Here is a 24,522-nt window from a genome sequence, read left to right on the forward strand (position 1 = left end):
TGTCCAGGGATTTTCCACTTCCTTGATTCTCTTCATCCTAATTTCCTGACCATTACTCGGTCTCTGTCATTCACATTTAGATATTTGCATCTATTACCTTTAAACCTGATTTGATGGATCCACCTATCCTACATAAAGCTCACGGATGAAACTAGTCTTCTAGAATCAATGAAGTAGAAAATAAGCCTTGTTTTGTACGGTCAGTATATTCTAAAATTAGAACTAGTCGCATGGACTCATGAAGAACCAAGCGCTAGTAGGATATTAGAGACTTCCATAATTTGAAGAGGTTAGATTTTTGAAGTGGTCTTAGGTCTGTCATACTCTTCTGTGCAGATTAACCTGTTATTTCACTACTAGTCTCATTAAAATCGTACATGTAAGAAATTACAGTAGCAGTGTAATTCCTGCTTTTGCACTGTTTTGCACTGGAGGCTTACCTTCATAAACAAAAACACTAGAAGATTTACTTCCAGTGAGAATGTTAATACCCCAATAAACTCGGGAACCTGGGAAATACCTTAAAGATGTATGAAAATGTGCCTTTTTTGCAATATATTGGACCAGCCGTCTTAGCTTCAGTTCCCACCCCTATTAGCCTACTGCCATTTTAACCATCTGGTTTACCAATTTATGAGCAAAAGCAGCACATTCCCAGTTGGATCTAGGAATGTAATTATTGATTCTCACTAGTCTCTAATCTCCTGTGTTGCTCTTTGCTCCCTGACTACCAGCTCACTGCTGGTGGGAGCCACAGCCTACCTTCTGCAAACGTGCATAAACACTAGAAACAATTCGTAACTTCAAGCTGATTCTTAACTTCAAGAACACTTCTCAAACTGTTAAAAATGTATCTGTGTGTCATATTGGAAAAATAATTTCTAATCTAAACTGCTAATGTAAAAGGAAGTGAATGAAGTTTAGTATTCAGACGTGCACCCTGGTATTATTTTCACTCTGTGCCTGCACTGTAGACTGTGAGAAACATGGATAGCCAAGCTGGCTTTAAATGATCTGCCTCGGCTCCTGGAAGCACTTGAAGAGCAACAGCATGGGACTCAGCAGAGGCTAATTTACTCTGCTTCTGGCAAAGTGTCCTGCTGCCTCTCCTGGAAAGCTGCTGAGGCTTGGTCATCTTAAAAGTCTATCCATAGCACAGACACATACTGCAGTTAATTTGTTCCTATCGGTTCATGCCTGCCTCGAGAATCCCCAAAGCACCATAATACAGAATGGCTTTTGTTTTTCAGGAGGTTTGTTTTTTTTTTTTAATGTGATTTCCACATTTGCTTTGTCTGTGAACTTAGCTTTGGTTAAGCGTATTACATTTAATTATGGCTACAACTGCAGTTATATTTGAACCCAGTCCCACAAGGCTTTTTTGAAGAAGTACTTGTCTTTCCTTTGCAGTCTGTGTTTTACCCTTGCTAGGTTAGCTGGTACATCAGAAGCTAATGATGCTTAACTACTTGGGTTTCAAGTAATTGGTTAATAGTATGAATTTTCTTTCATGTTTCTCCTGTTCATAAGTCAGTATTTGAGTTATGAATTGCTGAAATTCATGTTTGGACTTGTTTGGGCGTTTGAAAATTATGTCAAATAACATGCTAGTTGGAAGTAAGTCCTCACTGATGTTTGTGGGAATTTTGCTATTGTCTAGGTACTGAAGTATTATCTGAGATCCACTTAAAATTAATAGCTGCTTTTAATTAGTATTTGCTTTTCTTGCAGATTTTCACAGCACTGCCACCCTTTACTCTGGGAATTTTCGAACGATCGTGTACTCAAGATAGCATGCTTAGATTTCCACAGCTATATAAAATTACTCAAAATGCTGATGGGTTCAACACAAGGGTAAGGGGAAGTCTGTTTCTTTAAGAAAAACCGTGAGTGTTCATATTTTCCAGGTCTTTCTCATTACAAAACTTATTCCCCACAGTTACTTCTGCTTTATGCTAGCCACTGAGAATGATTGTTCTGCCTCCCAGTTCTTTTCAAGGGATTGTATTTTCTTTTATTAAAAAAAAAAAATCCTTATTTTTAAATAAGGATTTTCTGCTCTGGCTTTGATTGAATCTGGTCCTGAAATATCCATAAACTTTGATTCAAATTAAGATTTATATCAGAGTATGGTTTTTCAATTCACAACTAATGATAAGCGGTGAGTTTATGACTTTGATCGGAACTGGATAACATCACCTGGATTTTATTTAGTATAGAAGTTGTCATAATGCTTTCTTCTAGGTGGCTCTTTCACAGTTAGTATAGTTCTATTCCCATAGTTCTTTTGGAAGATAATATTTTAATTGGATTATTTGGACTTTTGCATTTTGAAGAATATGTTTTACTTCAATGCTAGCATTTGGAGTTCTGTCTTTATTCTATAACATGTACATCTAAATGTCCTTCTGAATCAAGGAAACTGTACATTTGATTTGTTTAGAGAAGAAATTGTACAGTATGTAAAGCTTTAATTTGTGTAAAACCTGTAAGTTAAAAGTTGTGAGGTGTTGGGGTCTGCAGCAGGTCTGCAGACGGGTTAGTTGACTTTAAAGACTTAATTGTGTACCTTTAAGACAGTCACAAATTGTCAAGCCTGTAAACAGGATGTGAAAACCCAGAACTTAGAACGGCAGCATATGGGCACATACAGCAACAGCAAATAGCAAGCAAGAAGAAGAAGACAGAAAGCCTATCAGCGTCTGACACATGTACTATCTAAGATACATAAGTAATATGTAAAAATAATAAATGCTATTTTTGGCCATTTTGTCCGAACCTAGCCACGTAGATATAGTGGCTTTATGTCCATCTCAACTTGCGTCACCACAGTGAGGCACAAAATATTTGCCCATTAAAAGAAAACAGAACATTTCATAGTACTGAATCGATCTTTTAAAATTATTTTTTGAGGTAATTAAAGGAGGATTACTCCATCTCTTTGCTGTGTTTTGATAACTATCTTAAATTACATGGATGTTTACCTATTATATTTTAAGTTGTTAGAATAAAACCATTCAGCAGGACCAGTGTTTTCTTGTGAAAGAGCAGAAACTGTAGGAGGAAATAGATCCTGCAGAAGTTTAGGTATTTCACTTCAGGACAAACATTGTCTGACTCTAAAACTACACAATGAAGTGTTTGTTAGGAGTTAGAAAGAGGTCAAGAGTTTTGGACTTTACTGATGACTTGGTTTGTTTTCCCTCAGGTTTTCTGGGGTCACTGCATCAACGCCCTGATCCATTCCATCATTCTCTTCTGGTTTCCCCTGAAAGTGCTGGAGCACGGTAAAGGCTTCATTATTTCTTACGTCAGTAACTGATGTTCAGTCTTACAGAGCCTGTGTGTTTGCAGAATGGGAGGTCATGACAAGTCCTGAGAAAATAATGCTGACAGACAGTTCAATAGGCTGTAGCTGCTGAACTTGGCTAGTTATCTAGTGACTTTCAGAGCTAAGGCTAATTTAACATAATTATTGTTCATATAGTGACTTGAATATGTGAAAAATGAAACTGCTCCTTTGCCAAAAAGTCTCACTTTTGAACAATGAAGGATGTTCTCTAAAATGCTGTATTTTTGAGGTAGACGGTTGAGATCTCAACTTTATACTCTATAATGTTCTTAGAGAAGCTGCATTGCAACCACTTGCTTTATATGTTGTTGGACCTTTTCCTGTTCCATAACACAGTAATGTAAAACAGGATAAAAGAGAGAAATTTCACTACTGGTGAGGTCCATGGAAAAAATTGATTGGAATGGAGGTAGACCAAATCAAGAATCAGAGATACTGGGGAAATGAGACTTTTTGCTATACATATTAGGTTTTGCTTTTCATGAAAGGTACTGGAACTACTTGTTATTTCAGGGAACAGTAAATCCCATATGCTTCCTGCCTAGCTTTACAATATAGTTGTGTGGACAGAAAAGACATGGGAAATCTGTTCCTTTACTGTTGTAAGAAATAGGAGTAGATCAGATAAGGAATTTTGGGGCAGCAAGGGGGGAATAGTATTTATTTGAACTAATGAATTTATCAAAACTGAAATGCTTTCCTGGAAAACACTAATTTCAAGAAAACCTTCTCAGTTCCAGGATAAATTAATTGGGGAGGAGGTGAAAGGAAATGAAAACAGAGGGAGGATGAATGCTCACATCAGGGGCATGATTGTGAAGATACTTGTGGAAGGCAGGTTTATGTTTATCTGGCTGAGTAAAATGTCAGTATGGTAACCTCAGTGGCAGCTTCACACACTGTCTGATGGACCGTACAAGAAAGGGACTTTCCTTTCTTCCATACGTGGGTGGGAGCTCAGTTCAGTTTTGGGGAGGGGGTTTTTACGGTTGCTGGTTTTTTGCTTTCATTTGAAGGGTTTTATTGTTCTGTGTCGCTATTTTTGTAAGAAATGTTAGTCTGAAATAGCTCTTCTTTCAGTCCAACTTAAGAAATTTTAGACTGTTTGTCTGTAGTGGCTACAGTTAAATAAAAATACAGATTTTGTTTTAATCTTCCATATATGTTTTTAACTAATTCCTAAATAGATAATGTACATTTGTTTAATTTCAACAATTAAAGTAAGACTGCCATACTCACCTGCTCAGATGATAATTTTCTGAGTTCCTCTGAACAGGTTGCTTAATTTTCTTTGAGGAGGAATGAATATTGATTTTTCAAGTTTCTTTGTATTTCCAAGTCAAAAAGGGATTTCAGTGCCAGAGACAAAAATATGCTGTTCACACTGGGATGGTTTTTAACCTCTTGAGTTCCTTGGAATGTGAAGTGCATATAGTCCATGAATGGGCACTTGTATAGCTTTAGAAAAATGTATGTTCGCTGAGTGTCCTGCTGTTCTTATTAACAGAAGTATCATTCCTTTCAGGACTGCTTAGCCTCCCAAAGTGCAAGGTCATGGAAATCACTGGGAAAAAAGGCATTAACTTACTGCATTACAATGTAACTTTGAAAAACCCTGAGTTTTACACCAAAAATTACTCAATTATTTAAATGCGCACTGTGATGTTGCACTAGAGCAATATACTGGCAGAGTCATTAGGTCAGTTTGTTCTAGGTCTGTCAAAATGGGTATGTATTTAAACATGCCTTTTTTCTTAGCAAACTGAGATTTCAGGCATCAGCAGTGTTCATTGGACATGGAAGGCTCAGTTCTGTAGTGCTCCTCACCCTCTTTGTTGACACTAGAGGAAAGAGCAAAGTGACTGTTAAAACTTGACGTGTATTTGTGAATGATGTGGTAAATGCCTGAAGCCACAGAGTACCAGGGGAGGAGTTGGGCTGATAGAGATGCCAGTGGCTAGAAACCAAATCAATTCGCAATCAAACTGTCTCAGGCTTTAGCTCCTGCTGCCGTGTCAGTGACTAGTTTGCTGCTGTTCCTTAATAGTTGGGCGTCAGAAGACAAAAGAAAGCAGGAATAAGCACCAGCAACTAACGGAAAATACTCACAACCTGTCACTTCTTCAGAGACAGCCACATGTAGCTATTGTAGAAGAAAACCATGACAAGTAGGTTGGGGTAACTGCACTGACTAAATATGTAGTCTTTTTAACTGTAAGCCTGGCAGTCTTCACCACAGAGGTTAGGGTGTCTGGGACTCCTCTAAAGACTTAAAAACTTCCCGATCCTGGAGACCTATATTATAGGAACATAGTTAACTAAATAGATGACCCTAGTTTAAGACTGTCAGATTCAGTTTTGCAAATCTAGCAAAATGGTACCCTCATAGTAGAAGCACTATGCTAGGCAGTATGTGTTTAGGAACAGGTCCAAGGTTTTATCTTAAGCCTTTTTCATCCCTGCTGTTTGTGTATTTCTCTAGCAGTTGTCTTAAAACCTGTGAAAACAGCAATACTTACCATGCTTGAGTAATGCTTGAGAGCTCCTGTGAGTACATGTTCATTTGGCATTAGTGTGGCTGTCGAATGTGCTTTCATGGTGTTCCGGTTTTATTCAACAAGGGCTAAGAAAGACTAAACAGACATTTGACGTATTGCCAAGGTTGGCACTTGATAGATTAACATGCACTTACCCTTGCGCACACTTGACTAGAGAAAGGGTGCATGGAGACTGAATGCTGCTCAGTTACTGAATTAATCTCCAGTAAGGTATTTTAGGTTTTACACGTGTCTTTCGTAGATGAAATTTTTGCAGCTTTTCTTAATTGAGCTCTGTTTCACCACAAATCAGCTGGTGTTTCACAGGCTTTTTCTCCACAGACAGTGCAAATAATGGGGGTTTTTTTAGAGGTGTCAATAAGTCGCACAGAGCAGATAGTGGCAGAAGAAGTGGCACTGACATACCTCAGCTCTTCTAGGCAAGTAACACCTTAAGCCGTGGCAGACACTTCCCCTTTTGCTAGGATGACTTCTGGCAGCTAGAATTATGGATATACACGCTATCCAAGCATGGTGTCGGAGGCCTGCCTTAGCACAGCTTCTGCATTGCCATTACCGCACAGCTTCTAAAGTGCTTTTAGATATCCTGAAAGGCAAGGCTGGGACCAGTTGTTTTGTCCTGAAAATCTCCCTGTTATTTCATCCGTTCTGTTGATATACTGGTAAAAAATACGGTATTTTTTTCTTTTTCCTTTCAGATGCAGTATTCACAAATGGCCAGGGAATTGACTATCTATTTGTTGGAAACATAGTTTACACTGTGAGTTTGTGTACCCTAGCAATTTTTGCACGGTATAATTTCTTTAATTTTTTTATACGCCTTCAGAAAATGGTGTAAATCGGGAGACAGTCTATGAGTAAAATAAAATCAAATTTGTGCTGTGTGCATGATTTTCCTCCTTCTTTCTTCATTTCTTCCCCCCCCGACCCTGACATGCAGCAACAATATCTTCTGCTCTGTCCTTCCCTTATCCCACACTGCCAAGGTCCTGGGTTGTTACCTAAATGATAGGAACTTTTTAGGTGTAAAGGAGAGATTGGGTTGTGAACAGCACTGAATTTGAGAATGTTAGTACTGAAGCTGTCTTTTTTCCTTGCAGTATGTTGTAGTCACTGTTTGTCTGAAAGCTGGCTTGGAAACAACTGCGTGGACTAGAGTAAGTACTTTTCAGTATCTTTTTTTTTATTAGCACACCTTCCTCCCTAATGAGTATTAATACAGAAAAGAAGTACTGAAAATAATTTGAGACTTCAGTGTTTTAATTTGATCTTTCACGCAAGGATAAGCTGCTGAGCTCCCTAAGTAAAGAATGTGAGAGAATGAACTCGTAGATCACATGATACATGTGATAAAAAAGGGCAGCCTGTCAGAAGTGGGAAAAGAGCACTGAAAGTATATGGCCAGCTTATCTAAATATTTAAATTTTTGCATAAATTCAACTTACTACTGTAATTGCTGAAGGAAACAGATCAAGAACATAATCTTCGTACTCTGTGGCTCCTTTAAAAATTAATGCAATAGGGAATGAAAGGTGTCTACCCACAGATAAACAACCAGGCTTTGAAAATGTCTTTGAAGCTAACAAAGAGCACTAGTGACTTCACATTGGATGAGATTTTTTGTTTGGAGACCTAGTGTAATAACAATGTTAAGTCAAACAGTTATTTTGATCCCTAGATTTGAGTCATTTACTTGCAGTGAGTGAGTGCTCTGTTACTGGTAGGTGTCAGAATCTGGCAGGGCAGTGACCTCTAAATAATAAGGGTGGTAGGAGTGTTTCTGTGTTGATGAACCTCCCAATACCTTCCTCCCCTGCTTTCCCCTAGCCCCTCTGAAATCTTTTGATTTTGATGGAGTCCCTGTTTCTTAACACCTGTGAGATACCTTGTGGGAATCTAGCTTTCATGGCATACTAATACACTCTGCTCTCAAGATCAAGCTGTTTCGAGAACTGTCATATTCTTAGTTTCTTGGAGGAGCTTGGCTTAAATCTCGTAACCTCATTGCTTCTGTTAGTTGTAAAATGTTTTCTTTCATTCCTCACAGAAGAATTGTTAAGATTAATGAGCTGATGTCTGTTCTGAATTTTAAAGATGAAATGCTATCTGTATGGGTTATTTAATTATTAGGGAGATGCTAATATTATCTGCCTCGTTCTCTCATCTGAAAATAAAATCTGTTCTTTTTTTGTTGTTGTTTATGAATAGGTTCTGTATTGTGTATCAACATTTTAAAATGCAAAAATATTTAAATTAATCCCTCATGTACTAAAGAGGATATATCCAAGTCTGCATTGGAGGCATGTAAACCTGTTTAGATCCTGTTATTTGTGAATTATTTGATAGGTCCTCATCTCTCCCCTTCCCTGGGTAGCTGGTGTCTTTTCAGGCATTTGGGGATAATCATGATCCAACTCTTTTCCGAACTTTGTTTTAAAAGATACCATAATGTTCAGTAGATCTCAGTGTTCGTTAACACTGGCATTTTATACAGAAATTATTATTATGCGCAGAAACGTGTTTATAATTAAGGTTTTTTCTATGTACACTTCTAATTCCTGTCTTATTGTTTAGGCCAGTCATCTTGGAATCTGATGTTGATTACAATAATTGTTTCAGCTGTGAGTTAACCAACATGCAGAGAATCTTTAGGTTACTTAAAGTATTAAATATACAACATTGAGTTAAGCCTCTTCCCCATTCTCAAGTGGATTGTTTACAAGCAATTTGTTCTTGAGAGTAGAGAAGGACACTGCCACTTGGCAAAACATAATGGGTTCAGCCAAAAGGTTTAGGTGAATTAATGGAGATTCAAAGTGGTACATCCAGTAGGTAGTATGGAAAGAAAGGCTTTGGTAGAAGCGTTAACATGACACCTAACAAAACCTGCATGTTGGAGCTGTGTGGAGCAGCTTATGTTATGTGTTAACTGTCTGGAACACTGCAGTAGGCTTTTTTCCCAAACGGTTACAGCTTTCTTCACTGCTCTACCACACTAAATGAACTATTTCAAATAAATAGGATGCAGAAGATAGCCATACAGTTTGTCTACTTTTTATGGAGAGCCTTGACTTCTTTTTTTTTTTTTTTTGACTGTTGTTCATTTAATACATCTGATGGACTTGCTTTTGCTTTGTACGTGAATTCTCTGGGGGTGAATGACAGATCAGTGGAGAATCACCAGTGCAAAGGTTGGTGGGGTGAGAGTATAACACTTTCAAGGAGTGCTCTTAGTGAAAGCAGCAGCTCTTTTAAAGGTATAGAAGCAATTCAGGTGGGTACAAGCCTGAGATAAAGATAACATAAAATCAGCAAACTTTGCTGAGCTGGAAAGGGCAAGGTGAAGAGCTGCAAAACTCAAAAACTGTTCTACCAGCAGACTGGAAAAAGAAACAGGACTGAGACACACACACACAAAAAAAGTCACTTCACTAGCATAAATAAATCTCCTACAGAATAAGACTATATCTTAGATTGGTTTCCAGCTTGCTTTTATCTTTCCGGTTTATAACCGTAAAGTCTGTAGGAGTTTTGCAGCTTGGAAGCATCAGTCCAGGCTATACTGAGCCTTCTGTCCGCTTGGATGGACAGAAGGCTGTGTAGCTCAAGAGGTGTAATGACCTTTTGGGAAAGCAGTGCTGGTGCTGTTCTGCCATTGCATGGGGCTGGCTTTCATTAAAGATTAATTCTTGCAGCAGCCTCGCAGTACTTGTTCTTTGGGAAACTGAATGCTACAGTTGCTCACTGGCAGGGTTTTATTTTAGTCCAAATATTGACATGAACTGCCACTAGTTTTCAGAAAAGCAAGTAGACTGAAAGAATAAAATCCCCCCCTTTTGTCTAGGAGTTTAAAAAAAAAAATAAAAATCCTTCCAGTCCGTTAGTTTTACTCACATTAAAACTGAATCAGAAAATGTGGGTTTTCTTAAATAAAACAGTTGCTGGTTAGATCTCCTGGGTGAAACAGAATAAATAGTAAAATCTGAAGACAAATCTTCTTGCCCACTGTGTCTGTCCAGGAAGGGGCCTGTCCAATGTTCTGCTCATTAGCCCAGCAACTTCAGGGTTGAACAAAATTCCAGCTTTCCAGCAGTGTCTAGAAGAGTGTTCTTTCCATCACCTCTGATATTTTGCTGTGTGAATACTTCTACTGTAAGGCAGTCTCCAATTGCTCCCAGCTATCTGCCAGTCTGCACTGGTGCTGCAGAGTCCTTGCTTGTTTGGTTTTTCTTAGTGCCTGAGCTGGAGAAAGCTCTCCTTTCTGAGGATGCTCAGTGCTTCCAGAGGAGGAGCAATATTAATTCCAGAGGTTTGTCTGTCTCTTAGTGGGCAGAACACAACGCTCAGACACTTCTTTGGTTCTCAGACATACTGTTCAAAAATTCAACAAATACAATCATCAAATAGAAAATATAAAGCTGAGAACTAAACAGACGCAGTGCCCACCACAGCAACCAGTATGTGAATTTATTCCCATGGTCCTAAACCCATATGCAATTAGTAATTAAGATTTATGCAGGTACTTCTCTGAATTGAAGCCAAAGTCATCAGCCACAGGAGCTGTTGGCATCCAGAAAAGCTGGAGCCAATAATGAGCTCAGTTGCTTGTTACAACTGAAATTACTGATTCCATCCACTGCAGTGTAAAAGTAAAACATCTTAAATCATCCTGAACAGCAAAGTAGTTGGGATATGTAGGAAAAATTACTTTAATGCAACTGAAACGAAGTTTGTGCTGGACATGTTCTTGGTCACTTCAATAATAGTCTTATTTACTCTTAGTGAGTCTACAGACTAAAGAAGCGGTAAGTATACAAACTGGATTGCATATCCATAAATCCCTTAGTATACCTTTAAAACAAAAAAAGCAAAGCTGATCAGTAGATGTTGGTTGTGGTGGTATATTGAATTCAATTGGCATTGAATCTTCCTTTGTGAAAGGTAGGAGCGGTGCACGTGGGCTTGTATGTATATATTCTACCATAAGGGATTTGTCTGTGTGAACTTTAACCTGAGCCTTTGAAAATTTCTGCCTTGATGTGTGTGTTGAACCTGGCATGTGCATGACGGGAAGCAGGAACAAGATGAGAGGAATCAGGGTTCCAAGGAAAATCTGATGTGTTCTTGGAGCTCCAAGAAAGACATGTTGGCCAAGAAGACTGTCTGCCTGCCCTGTTGTGAGGCAAAGATTAAAGAGAACTGGTTTATGCTGTTTAAACAACCTGTGCTACTGGCCTGAAACCAAGTGCAGTAGACAGGCCTTAGTGAGACCAGCAGACACCTGAACAGAGAAAGAGCTATAGGTTAGGTGGACGCTGTGCCCTGTGTTGACTCTCCTCCTTTCCCTCCTCCTCGACAGTTCAGTCACCTGGCCGTCTGGGGAAGCATGCTGCTCTGGCTGGTGTTCTTCGGAGTCTACTCAGCCATCTGGCCCACGTTTCCCATTGCACCAGACATGCTGGGGCAGGTCAGTACGAATGCTTGGCTGTGTGGTGAGCTGCTCAGCACAGCACCCTGCTGTTGCCAGCGCTGCCTGCTGCTTCCTCAACACTTACACAATGGTTGGAAAGGAATTGTGCTCTAGTAAGAGTGCTTGTACTTCATTTTAACCTTTTTTTTTTAATCTCTGCCTTCATTTATCTTAATTTTCTCATTAGAAGAGCTCTTTTTCTCCCCAAAAATGACATCATACATGATGATATGCACTGCGGATACTGTATGACAATTCTCAATTCAGTTGGATAGTAGTGAGACTGGTTCTTTCACTAGTGCTTTCCTGGTAAGACTTTGCGTTTGATAAAATGCCAGGTAGAAATCTAGTTTTATTAGTTTGGGGGTTTGTTGTTTGGTTTTTTTCCTGCATTCTTTCTCTTCCATATGTTTTGCTTTCACATTGTTCCTTTTTACCTGCATTCATTTAAAATAAACCACAATTTACTTGAGCATAGGATGAGATGGTCAGAAGCAGAAGGGAAGCTGATGTGTTACTGGCCCTTTTAGCATACTAGAGGAATTTTGAATTTGTTTCTTCAGTGTCAGCTGAGTTCCAGGTGGTGCAATTTTCCCTTTGGTGACATTATCTCAACCTGTGGTGAGAAGACTGAGTCATGAGCCTGTCAAAACCACTCGGGAGCCTTGTGCCTATTTAAAATAGGTGTTTCCCATGAATGATCAAGTACTTGATAAATGTATGATAAAAAGCTTTTCTGTAGAAGTGAAGCTGCTGTCAAAATCACCACGAAAAGCTATTTTGTAACAAGTTTAGAGTTTTCTTAAAACTCTAAAACAGCAAAGATGCTGTTTATGGTACAGAATTTAACGAAGAATCTAAGCATAATGCATGTCACCCTTGTGTGTACTAGAAAACAAGAATAAAAAAGCCAGAGTGTTTGCAAGACAATTAGAGATTTTTGAGGTTACTTTCATTTTTGTACTCAACAAGATCAGTCAGGCATGATATTGTTAGTGTTCTAGCCTAATACATATTTTATTATCTTGTGCTAAAACACTGGGGATAATGGAGGCTATGGTACGTTTTCATGGACAGCTTTTTAGAGGCAAGGGTGACAGCTGACAGGCTCAGATCAGCAAGTGAGTGACTGACAGACAAAGCCTCAGTTGTCTGATAGGACTTCATGGTGGTCTTTGTGTTTCACAGCACATACAACATCAGTAGCTCCAATTTGGATTTTCATATATCAAGCAGAAGTTTGACTTGAGTATCATGCAGAGCCACAAACATGTACTCCACAGCAGACTTGTAGTGCTGCTGTTAACATGTTAGCCTTCTGAAACAAAAACAGTAAGGTTAGCAGTTTCTTCATACAAGAAGGGTCAGGCTATCCGCTTTAGTTTGGTGTTGCATTTTTTCAAAACTAGCTCCTGTTTTTTTTAATTGCAGCTGCAGCAAAATTCATGTTGTGTCGGTCATCAGTATTTGCTCCGACATAAGCCACAGGTCTCAGAACAAAAGCTTCATGTTAATAAAGTTTTGGTTTTGCTTGAATACTTTTTTAGAAAGTATTTCTATTTAAGCTTTGGTTTTATGCTCTGGTTTTCTGGCATTATGACTTGAGAAGTGGTATTCATATCTTGCTGAGAAGAAAATAATAAAATAGGTTTTGGTGTGGTTTTTTTCAGTGGAGAACATGTACTTTGCCTGCCTGGTCCAGCACTTGTGGAGCAGTGTCCTTGAGTCAGTAATCGTTAGTCAAAGATATTAAGGATTGTTCATCATTCTAGAAAGACACTTTTTGAATAGAAGCAATCAGAAATAATCTGTTGTATGATTTTGGGGGCATGGGAGTGGGGATCAATACCGTTCTATTACGGTTTTCTTGTATTAGGAGCAGCAATGGAAGAGAGTGGATTATTTTTTGTTGTTGTTGTTTATCCTTTTATAAAATCAAGGACAGCTCCCAAGGTAAAGGGAACTTGCATATCACTTGCATTAACTTAAACAAAGTATCTTGAGTAATCAATTACTGTCATAAAACCAGCTCATGATGAAATGGCTGGGATCGTGCTGGGCTTTAGTCAGTAAAGTTAGTTGCCTTGCTGCTTCCCAGACTTAAACTGTTCCTTTAGTCCTGCTATCTTCTTTTTTGCATTTACTAGTAATCAAGGTATCCTAAAAGCTTTTTTGGGTTTCAAATCTTGCTAGTGTGTTTATCTTCAAATAAACTGAAGTCTAGAATATTTTAGATCCTCATATTACACATATCCAGTTAGCACTTGATGGGAGCTTTTTTTAGCTGTAAGACTTATTTAACATCTATGCCAGTCAGGACTTTCTGCCATCAGTAGAAGGCATAGGAGGTGCAACACATTTCATTCTGTCCATTCATCAAATGTCAGCATGGAGTCTTGCAGACTTGTAAGTATGTGAAAAGATACTTTCTTTCTGCTGGGATTTATTAAACCTTTTTCAATGTTCTTTCTCTTGCCCGTTATATCTTGAGCATTCTCACAGGAAAAATAATACCAGTTGTTTTTTCCTTCTTGATGGCAGCAGGGAATCAACTTAGTTATTCTGTTCTGTCAAAGAGTCAACATACTACTCCTGTTTCCGCTACAATATTTATAATAGAATGCGTGTAAAGTAATAAGGCAATGTTGTGATAAAAATCTCAGTAGTCCTTAATAGAAGTCATCCAATAGTATAGTATCTGGTACTTTGGAAGTAAACTCAATTGCTGCTTTGGGGAAACCTTTTCAGACACGCAGCATTTTCCTCTAATAGTATTAGAAGCAGTGATGTAAGACCAAGGAAGCCCTCTGGTAGCTCTCTTGGCTTTCCTGAATATTTGTAATTTTTAAAGAGAAGTTCTTTTTTCTATTTGCAGAGAAGGGTGACGCAGAAAAAGTCAGTGCCAATTTTTTTTGTCTTGCTTGTGGAGCCAGGATACTTAAATGGGAGCTGACTGTTTTTGAATGAGCATTCCAGGTGACAGTATCTAGTATGATATGTAAATCTTTTCCCACCTTTTAGTAGTTACAACTTGCTGCCACAGATATTTGGAAATGAGGAGATGCCTGCGTTTTCAGCAAGTGGTACCCACTTTGATATTTAATAATTAAGAGATGGTACAGAAATGTGCTGCTGTAAGGAGGTGAGTACCTTTTCTTGAATTTTGGGGGCTTGTGGCTCATAACCCATTTTCTTGAGCAGCCCATTAGCCATAGTCCTTCCCTCAGAAAATCTTGGATATTGTGTTTACCTGGGAGATGGGGATTTGGTGCCCTGAAAGGAACAGTGAGCAATAATGTTTGAGCTCATTTCTTGCATACAGGTGGTGTCAGTGAAATGCTGCTCGTACTTTTTGCCTCTGTGGATTCCTTCATAGGACTTGTATCATACTTTAGGTTTATGGGAATAATATTACACTGTATGGGAAATAGGTCTGTGTGCAGGTATTCCCACCTATGCACATACCTAGATACCTGTACTTGAAAGCATGTGTATGTATGTAAGTGTCTGAAAGTGATCATGCATTGAGTCTTGATCCAGACATACTTCAAGATGAAGAACAGATATCTTACTTCCCCACCACAAGCTAAAATACTTTATTTTCAGTGTTTTAAGGGAGAGTGGGGGTGTCAGGGGAGGAATGTTCCTCTGAAGCATCTGTTATTGGTTGTGGATGAAGAAAGGACTATACTACTGAGCTGTGATCCCTCCACATTGCCCTTAATGTAAGTGTTTGTTTTGTCTCTGTCTCGTTAGTTGTTACCATTAAGGAAATGTCTTTAGGAAATTTAGTATCAGCCATCTTCTTTCAGCCTGGAGGAGAGCTGCTAAAAGAGTGGAGCCTTTAATCTCTTCTTGAGAGTGTCATGTGTTGTGGTTAATCTGAAGTGCAGGTTCTAACTTCTAGGTTTTTACTCTTCTGTGCTGTGTGTGGTCATATCTCAAACAGAGGTTTAAGAACCATTTAGTGTTTGGAACCCGTTATTTTGATCTCAGGATAGCTTTAGGATGCCCTTTCTCATCTGAGGCTTCCAGCCTTGTCACAGCTGGAGGTTTTGAAGTTGGAGCTGCTGCAGTTTCTAGTTACTTTAGTATAACTGCAGTTATAGAAGATTCATCCAGAATCACAATCAAAATAGTTTTTGTACCACCAGCTCTGCTTCTGCGTAGTGGAAACAGCTACATGGAAGAGTTGCTTTCATAGCTGTAATGTTAGGTGTGCTTTTTGTTTGAGTGCTGCTCACATCCTTGACGGAACATGCTTTTTTTTTTTCCAGCTAAACTGTCAAATTCTTGCTAGGTTATTTGTTCACTTAGATAAAGATTTCAAGGAAGCTGTGCATTGGCTTTACCTGGATTAAGAGTGCTTTTTAAGAGATCCCAGTAATTGAGATCTCTTGTTGATCCCATGTAATGTGACCGTAGCAAGACTTACTCGTATTAATGGTTTGTGAAGAAAATATCTGTCTCGCTTTTTAGCAAAGCTTCTCATTCCTCTCTACATGTATGCCATTAGCAAGACAGGTTCACCTTAGCTATTGCATGATGTTGTTGGCTTTTGAGGGCGGAGGTTATCTAGAGAGTCTGATAAACTCTGGTTGCATGGCCAGTTTTGTTAGCTGGCTTTCAGTCTGAAGCTCTCTTAAATCTTGCTGATTTATCTCTTGCCAAAGCATGTGAGAACTTCATGGTTTGGAAGACTTGGAAACAACACAAAACAAAGACAAAATGTCCTGGAGGCAAGATAATAATCATTATTGCAACACAATAAACAGGGTTTACATTACTGTTCTTTTAAATCCAATGCTTGAAATACTGACAGCTTAATGTCCATTTTCATGTTGTCCAGAAAATTTTTGCCGTTCTCGCTACATCTGAACCTTTTTCCAGAGGTCTCAGTTGTTACTCTTTCTGGCTTCTCATATTTCTGCAGTTTGGTGCTAGTTAGAAAATTGGCAGTTCTTATTGTGGTTTGTTTGTCTGCAATCAATTGCACATTACACTGTGGTGTCAGTGTTTTCGTTGATGAAAATGCTTTATCCAGCTGTTAGGCCTAGCTCAGACTTTGCAGATTGAGGTCCTTAATGCCTGCTGATCATGTTTGTTTTTATTATTATACACAGCAGTCTCCATGGCACTTGATGTGGTTTTGGAACTTTTTCTGCAGTTTTGGACTACGCTCTGAGCAGACAAATTAGGCTAATGAAGCATTCATATATTTTTAAGCATCTGTTGAAGGAGTGGGTTTGGTATTTTTTTGAGCCACATCTGACTTTCAGAAATTACTTTCACTTATAGATCCCTGGCATTGTGGTGTTCTAAGTCATACACCAGAAAGATGAAAAAATTGAGATAAACAAAACTCCTGAATGTGAAACTAATAGATTAAACAGGCTGATTTTCTGGAGGTTAATTCCTCCCAAACGTGCCACTTTACCTATTTGGCAACTCTGCAGTGAACCTATCCTAACTATTTCTAAAAGATGTCCCAGACTTACTTCTCTTTTGAAAGTATTACGTGAAGGCTTTAAAGCAGGACTGTGTATGCAGCTGTACTCAGCACTTGCTGGCATTTCCTATACAGAGCCCTGTGAAAATAGGGTAAAGCCACGAGCATAAAGACTCATTCTGGTTTGGGAACTGGCAGTGCAGAGCGAGGCAGTCAGCTGGCCTGCTAACTTCTCTGAGGTCTTCATGGTGCCCACCTTCCCTTTGGTCTTTATTCCTGCCCTGCAGAAGAACTGTGGCTGGCAAGCTAGTGTGTTAGGTGGGGGAGCAATAGGAAAGTGAGTGGAGATACCTGGTTACCTGCAGGTTGTACAGATGGTGCATAGGGCTTTGTCAGCTGGTTTTCCTTCAGTGTTGCAGTGTAACCTGGATGCTAGCCATGCTGTCTGGCCAGCGCCTGTTTGGAGATCAGGTAACGTTAACAAGTTTAAATGCTACTCGGTAGCCTATATAGAAATGCAGTGCACACACAGAACACTTACACTTCTGCGTAATTGGCACATTATCCAGATTTATTGGTTTTGGAGTGCTGTACTGGTGTCCAGGAACAAGCTCCTTCACTCAAGATGGAATTATCATTTCACAGTAACAGACTACTTAAAAAATTACATCTTTTTCAATTTGGAGTCCAGGGCTGCACAATGTCCTTCAAAATTTCCCCAGATCACTTTTTCATATATTTAAAAGTAGCAAAGCCTTGTTGTATGCTTGCAGAAAGATGTTTGGAAGATATCCTCTTCAGTGTTTTTTTAATTAGAAGCAGCTGGCTTTTATAGAAAAGCAGCTACTGTATTGTACCAGAGGCAGTGTGTACTAATACTCATGTCTATGAAAAATCTTTGTCTTTTGAGCCCTGTTGACGAGCAAGGACATAATAAGAATGTTTGGCTTGCCATACTGGATCAGAGCATTTCTGGTGTAGGCTGTGTTCTGCATTAGAAACTTAATGGGGAAAACTGAACAGCTCTGCAGGATGGGTTTGTCATGTATGACAAGAGTTTGTGTGCATCTCAGTAAAAGAAAAAAAACTTTTTTTTGTTGGATAGTGTAACTGGAGAGTAGCTAAACTGCTTTTATGCCTCTTGCAAAGCGCTCTGCCTCTGTGGTAGCTTTTGCAGGTGAACTTTGTAGGCTAGCAGTGTGCTACGTGGAGGTTGGGTAGGGTGGGCTTGAGGGCAATGCAAAAGGCTTCATAGCCAAGAGGCTTGGGTCTGCCTCTGCACGCTTTTGCTGTTCAGCACTCCTGTCTGTGGTTGTCATACATGAGAACCAGGCAGTGTGAAGGCATCAAGCACTATCCTGTTTCTACATGGAGTTTATTGCCTAAATGGTCTGGTGTGATGAGGATTGGCAGGAGAAGAGAGGACATGAAAGTACAGAGATCCATGCCTTGTTGTTCCTATACTCTCTAGGACACAAAGGAAGGTGGTAGGGTACTTGAGTATGTAGGATGGTTGTTAAAAGATCATTTAAGCTCATAGCAATGAAGCCGTGGCTCCTTTAGAAAGTAAGAGCAGCAGATGGGATCTATTCCAGAGGGCAGGAGGTGGCTGAGTTGGAATTGGAGATTTTATAGCTTGCTTTGGTTATACTTAAGTGACTTTGTTTTCTGATGGATGCAGGAAAGCCCAGATAGCAGATATCTGGAGTTTGGTTGGGATGTTTTGTTTCCCTTTGTTCCTTGGGGACAGGAGGGTCATGTTATGTTTTTATTTGAATTTACCTACTATAAAGGGGTTTTGTTTGGGGGGGGGGGGGGGGGGTGTTTAGCTGAATTTGTGCTCCATGCCACTGTTTCTTCCCTGCGCTGGTTGGCTTGCATTTTTCTAAGAAACAAGCATAACCATTTCATATGCGAAAATATTTCCAGATCAATTTGAAACATACCTTTATTCCCTTTCCTCCCTACAGTATACGTTTCATGAGATCATTTTTTCCCAGTTGTATTATGTCAAAACTTGATCCAAAAAGCCCTGAGGAGTGGAAATGATCTCTCTTACATTGTTCTAAGGCAGACGTGGGTACACAGGCTTCAGGAATAGTGAGGCTGGAAGGAGAGCAGCATTCCTAGGTACCCTGCCTGCTGCTGTGGGGCAGCCGGTGCAGCCTGGCCCCTACGGCTTTAACGTTACCACAACAGCTGGCAGCAGCGATGATATCTGTGCTACTTGTTTGCTGGTGGATGTGGCTGACACAAAGCCCTTCTGGTGTGAACGCTGTATTTTTGGGGAGTGCTTTTGGGTGTCTCTGTGGGAAGTCAAACTGCACCTATTAGTCTTGTAGAGTGTGACTTCTCATTTTGGGGTATGTGTATCACTTGAGCTGGTATATCTGTACCAGTAACCTTGCCAGAAGGCTTAGGAAGGGGGCTGTGGAAAAGACTAACAGTGGTGCTAAGCAGATAGACACGTAAACTTCCAGAGAGCTGTATTTTCTTTAGTACCTGAATCAGTAGGACTGAGAGGAAGCAAGAACAGAATAACACAGGGTGGTGACCGTAACATAATGCCTGGAGTGTGAAGGAGCCACTTGTGATTAGATGTGCCACCACTGGTCTCTGTAGCATAAAACGCAACAACGGCACATCTCAGTAGCTTGATGTTGGGGAGTGAGTTTCTTTCACCAGTTACAGCTGCAGCCTCTTGCCAAACATCTTGCAGGGCTCTGTTGCAGCTCTGGGCACATCTCCCTTTCCCGGTGTATGACGGAAGGCAGTTTGGTGCTTATGGTGGTGTCAGCAGACTCGTGCAGGGAAAGCTGGGACAGTAGTGTTGTCACACACACTATCAAGTATAAACATTCTTTCTCTGTAGCACAGAGTGCTGGGGTAGGAGGAGGAAGGATTCATACAGTGGCTGAAGTGTACAATAAATGTTACAATTGACCCAAAATGGCTTCTTTTTTTTTTTTAGTAGATTGGCCCAAATTTGTGGTGTCAAACAGCATTTCTCATTTCTTAGAAGGTTCTTCTTGCCACTTCTTACTCCATTCAGCAACTGGAAGATGCCAATTCATTCCAAAGAAATGAACCAGAAAAATATTATATGCAAATCGAATTGCTTCATCTCATTTTCTAAAGTGATGGACTCATTTAGTTTGAAATTGTGTGTTTGGAGCATTTCTCTTTTTTGGAAGGTTTCTGGGAGCAAAGAGCATGAACATCTACCAGTTCCACCTTTAATAGTCTGTAAGCTGCACCAGGGACTGAAGAAAGGAGAGGGAGTTGGACTCTTAGTTGGAGAGAGGGCAAGGAATATACAGGGCAGAATGAAGAAACATTGGCTTTCAAAGTTTCCATGCCATGCTCAACTCATTGCTTGCCATTGTATGAGGTGTGCAAAATGTGTGAGTGACTGGAAGAGAAGATAATGTGGCTAGCAGAGTATAATTTTAGGCTCAACAAAAAATGACTATCACCTTTGCAAGGACTACTTTTGTGCAGTGTTTTGGAGTAAGCATCTGTTTCAGTAAACATCTAAAGGGTTTTATGTCTTTTATTAGTCGTATGGTTCCTGTATGTAAGCTGTTGCTTGTAGAGTTTTATCCAACAGTATATGTACATAAACTAGAATAGCTGGTTTGGCATTTCATATTCATGCGTGGAAGAAATATTCTTGGTTTTGGGTTCTGAGACAATTTGTAAGAGAGTTATACCAAAAAGGGATATTTTTAGGCCATTTCTATTTCAGAGAAGCATGAAAAGTAACCACTTAAAGCTTAACTTCTACAGAAGCTGCATTCAGGGAAGGACTTCCCAAATTCAAGTGAAGTTTGTACACTGGAATGATAACAGAAGTCAGAGGAAATGATGGTGAATTTCTTTGATAGCATTATGCAGTTGACTTTCATTGTGTTTTTATAAAACTGAATGCCAATATAAAAATAAATTTTTTAAAAAGGAGGAGTGAGAGGTGAGCATATAGAGTAACAAAATAGGTATCTGGTGGGAAGCGGAACAAGAAAAAACAAGGCTCTGTCAAACAGTTTTCCTTAGTTGCTTCTGAAAAGTACGTACTGTTGTTATTTGGGGTTAGGCAAAATATCACTGAGCTGATGAATCTTACCACTAATGTTCATTCAAAATATATGTGACAGTTAAACTGAATTGCTGGCGTCTTTGCACAGACCAAAAGGTAAAATGTAGCCTCAAAATCCAAGATGTTTTCCAAGCTGATTTCAACTGTATGTAAGTGAGAAAATACTACCAAGGGGTGTGGAAATAAACTGAAAAGTTGGAAATAGCTAGAGAGGGACTGAGAGGGAGCTTTCCAGTGAAATTACTGGCTGGATTTAGAACTGAGACTCTGAAGAGTAGGTATGTTCTAGTCTTTTGATGTTGGAAGTCAGAAAAATGTTCTTCCTGTGCAAGCAGGCTGACCTGTTTTGAAGCCATATATAGTTTGCTTCAGCTTCTAATGAAAGTGGCCTGCAAGGACTCAAATTTAGCCAGATGCTGGCTGTCACAGGCAAGACAAAGTAAATGACAGCCTGTGGTACATCTGGATATTGGGGTTTATTTTAGAACCAGAGAGATTAGCATTCTTACCCAACTTGATTATTCTCATTTGTTTTCTTCTACCATATCATTATGTTCCCTAGACCTCAGCTTCCCTGTAGGGAGGTCACTGTTGGCCTGGGAAAGCTGGACAGCCCAGCTCCTGTTGGGTTGGTTCTCGCTGTGCCACTGCTGTCAGTGTTGATCACCTAAAAGCATTACTCGTCAAGGTCCATGGCCATTCCCCAGCATTGCTGTCTATGTGTGTCCCTGTTCTCTGGGATCTTCTGACACTTCCAGGATCTTCCCTGCAGGCAGCATCTTCACCTTCTTTCCAGATACTCTTCCCCCATTTTTTTCCAAGACAATGACTTCTTTTTGTAGAGCCTTCTTTTTGGCATGGAACACAAGCCCCTGGTTTTCCTCATCTAAATAATCTGCTTGCAGAATCACAACACATGATCAGCCTTGTAATTGGCAGTAATGTCCTGTATCTCTTTATTAGTCAGAGGATTCAGGACATGCCACTTCTTTTCAGCCCAAATGTTGCTGAGATTTACAACCAGCTTTTACTGGTTGTGGCTAGAGCAAGCTTCTGCTTGGGAGTTCAGAATTTCGGTTGTGGATGTTCAAAGATGAACACACACCTTCCTCCAGTTGTTGGCTGCCTTCACACTTCAAGCTGCTTTCTGCAATGTGGTGTCAAAGAGTTTTTTATCAGCTTCTGATGTTGTGTATGTAGAAGAGAACTGGCACGTGCTTCAAAATCAGTCTTGCATTCTCCAGCAGGAGTGAGTTTTTCAGGAGAGGCTCACCCTACAATGATCCTTTGAACTCTTCCCATCCCAGAGTGCCTGCCTGCTCTGTGATTGTGGTGAGTAGCTGTATGTGTCTCCGTCAGGGCTACTTATTTTACTGGAACTACTCAAATAGTTTCTATTTGTAGGGGTTGCAAACTCAGGTCCATGGAATCTGTTGTGGTTTCAGCCACAAGTCCTGGAAAACATTGATTTCTCATTGAAATATTCTTAAGGATCTTGCTAGTCTTGTGTAGGGGAAGGAAAATATTCTTCATCAATCAGCTGAACTGGAAAGATATGGTCTTATGAGAATACTCTTTCCAGAAAGCCAAACTGCTGTGTGCTAAGCAGTCTGATTTTTCTATGGATCTAGGGGTTTAAAGTGTTTCTGAAATCAGAATTCTTTAGGTTGGAAAGGACCTTTTAGAACATCGAGTCCAACTGTAAACCTAACACTGCCAAGTCCACCACTAAACCATGTCCCAAAGTGCCACATATGCATGTATTTTAAACGCCTCCAGGGATGGTGACTCAACCACCTCCCTGGGCAGCCTGTTCCAATGCTTGACAACCCTTTCCATTGAGATATTTTTCCTGATATCCGATCAAAACTGCCTGTGGCACAACTTGAGGCTGTTTCCTCTTGTCCTGTCCCTTTTTACCTGGGAGAAGAGACCGAGCCCACCTGCCTACCCCCTCCCTTCAGGCAGCTGCGGAGAGTGATAAGGTCTCCCCTCAGCCTCCTCCTCTCCAGGCTGAACACCCCCAGCTCCCTCAGCTGCTCCTCACAGGACTTGTGCCCCAGCCCCTTCCCCAGCCCCGCTGCCCTTCCCTGGACACGCTCCAGCCCCTCGACGTCCCTCCTGCAGCGAGGGGCCCGACACTGAACCCAGGGTTCGAGGTGCGGCCTCACCAGTGCCCAGTCCAGGGGGCGGTCACTGCCCTGGCCCTGCTGGCCACACTGTTTCTGACACCAGCCAGGACGCTGCTGGCCCCTTGGCCACCTGGGCACACTGGGGGCTCATGCCCAGCCGGCTGTCAGCCAGCACCCCCAGGCCCTTTCCCACCGGGCAGTTCCCAGCCCCCTGCCCCAGCCTGTAGCGCTGCCTGGGGCTGGTGTGACCCACGGGCAGGGCCCGGCACTGAGCCTGGTTGAACCTCACACCACTGGCCTCGGCCCATCGGCCCAGCCTGCCCAGACCCCTCTGCAGAGCCTCCTGCCCTCCAGCAGATCCTGTCCCCCAACTTGGTGTTGTCTGCCAGCTTTCTGAGGGCGCACTCGATCCTCTCATCTAGATCATTGATAAAGAGATTGAATGGAACTGGCCCCAGCACTGAGCCCTGGGGAGCACCACTTGTGACTGGCCACCAGCTGGATGTAATTCCGTTCACCACCACTCTTTGGGCTTGGCCAGCCAGCTTCTAACCCAGCACAGAGGACACCCATGCAAGGTATGCACAGCCCACCTCTCCAGGAGAATGCTGTGGGAGACAGTGTTCCGTCATGTACAGGGCTACCTCACTGCTTCTCCTTTATTGCCTGTGTCTTCTGCAGAGATTATATCCATCCATCGCTGCATTCCAGTTGTGCAAGTCATCCCACCGTGTTTCCTTGACGGCAAATATTTAATTGTTTTCCTGCTGCACAACAGCTTCCAGCTCGTCCTGTTTGTTGCCCATGCTGTGCACATTGGTGTAGGTGCACTTCAGTTGGGCTGTTGATCCCACCGCCTTTTTGAGAGGAGAAGCCATAATTCCTGTGTGACCATTTTCGGGTGCTTCTGTGGTTTCTAACACGTTGGTAAACCTTGTGTCTTTGCCTCATGGATCTATGTCTCTTACTTCTACTGAGACGGCAGACTGAAGGACCCTTGCTAGCACATGTCCCTCAAACAGTGGCACGCTGCCCCCAGGCTTATCTCTAGCAAGTCTGCTTTTATCCCTTTTCCCCTTCAAATCGAATTTAAAGCTTTTTCAATGAGCCCTGCTAACTCCTGTGCAAAGATCCTTTTTCCCCTTTGAGACAGGTGTACCCTGTCTGTTGCCAGCAGTGCTCTTTTCCATGATGTGGTTGAAGTGCTGATGTAGCAAATGTATTTACCATTAAAGGTTGTAGTTCCTTTTCTCCCACTCTCTTCTAGTGTCAGTATAAGGCTTTTGCTTTAAGTCTTTCAGGCTTCATGTAGCATACACAGTGTGTGACACACACACACAGTACGGGGTGATAATAGAGGGGGGAAGGGGCTTTTTTAGTCACATGGGTGTGAATATTTGAAGGAATATTTTTGTGCACGCTCTCTGACATAACGTGGGAAATGCTACACTGGTCTGGTTAGTGA

General features: G+C 40.8%; 1 protein-coding gene across 4 annotated transcripts in view; it reads left to right on the top strand.

Moving 5' to 3' along the window:
• The window catches only part of ATP8A2 (ATPase phospholipid transporting 8A2), a 349,978-nt gene that overhangs the window by 233,815 nt on the left and 91,641 nt on the right, over nucleotides 1-24,522 (top strand). For all 4 annotated transcript variants that reach the window (XM_055802562.1, XM_055802564.1, XM_055802565.1 and 1 more), the window contains 5 exons: nucleotides 1,732-1,854; nucleotides 3,209-3,287; nucleotides 6,609-6,670; nucleotides 7,011-7,067; nucleotides 11,270-11,377. In XM_055802562.1, the coding sequence (XP_055658537.1) occupies nucleotides 1,732-1,854; nucleotides 3,209-3,287; nucleotides 6,609-6,670; nucleotides 7,011-7,067; nucleotides 11,270-11,377 (429 nt within the window). The remainder of the gene's footprint in view (nucleotides 1-1,731; nucleotides 1,855-3,208; nucleotides 3,288-6,608; nucleotides 6,671-7,010; nucleotides 7,068-11,269; nucleotides 11,378-24,522) is intronic.

This window comes from Falco peregrinus, chromosome 4, assembly GCF_023634155.1.
Source record: "Falco peregrinus isolate bFalPer1 chromosome 4, bFalPer1.pri, whole genome shotgun sequence".
NCBI classification, from domain to species: Eukaryota; Metazoa; Chordata; class Aves; order Falconiformes; family Falconidae; genus Falco; species Falco peregrinus.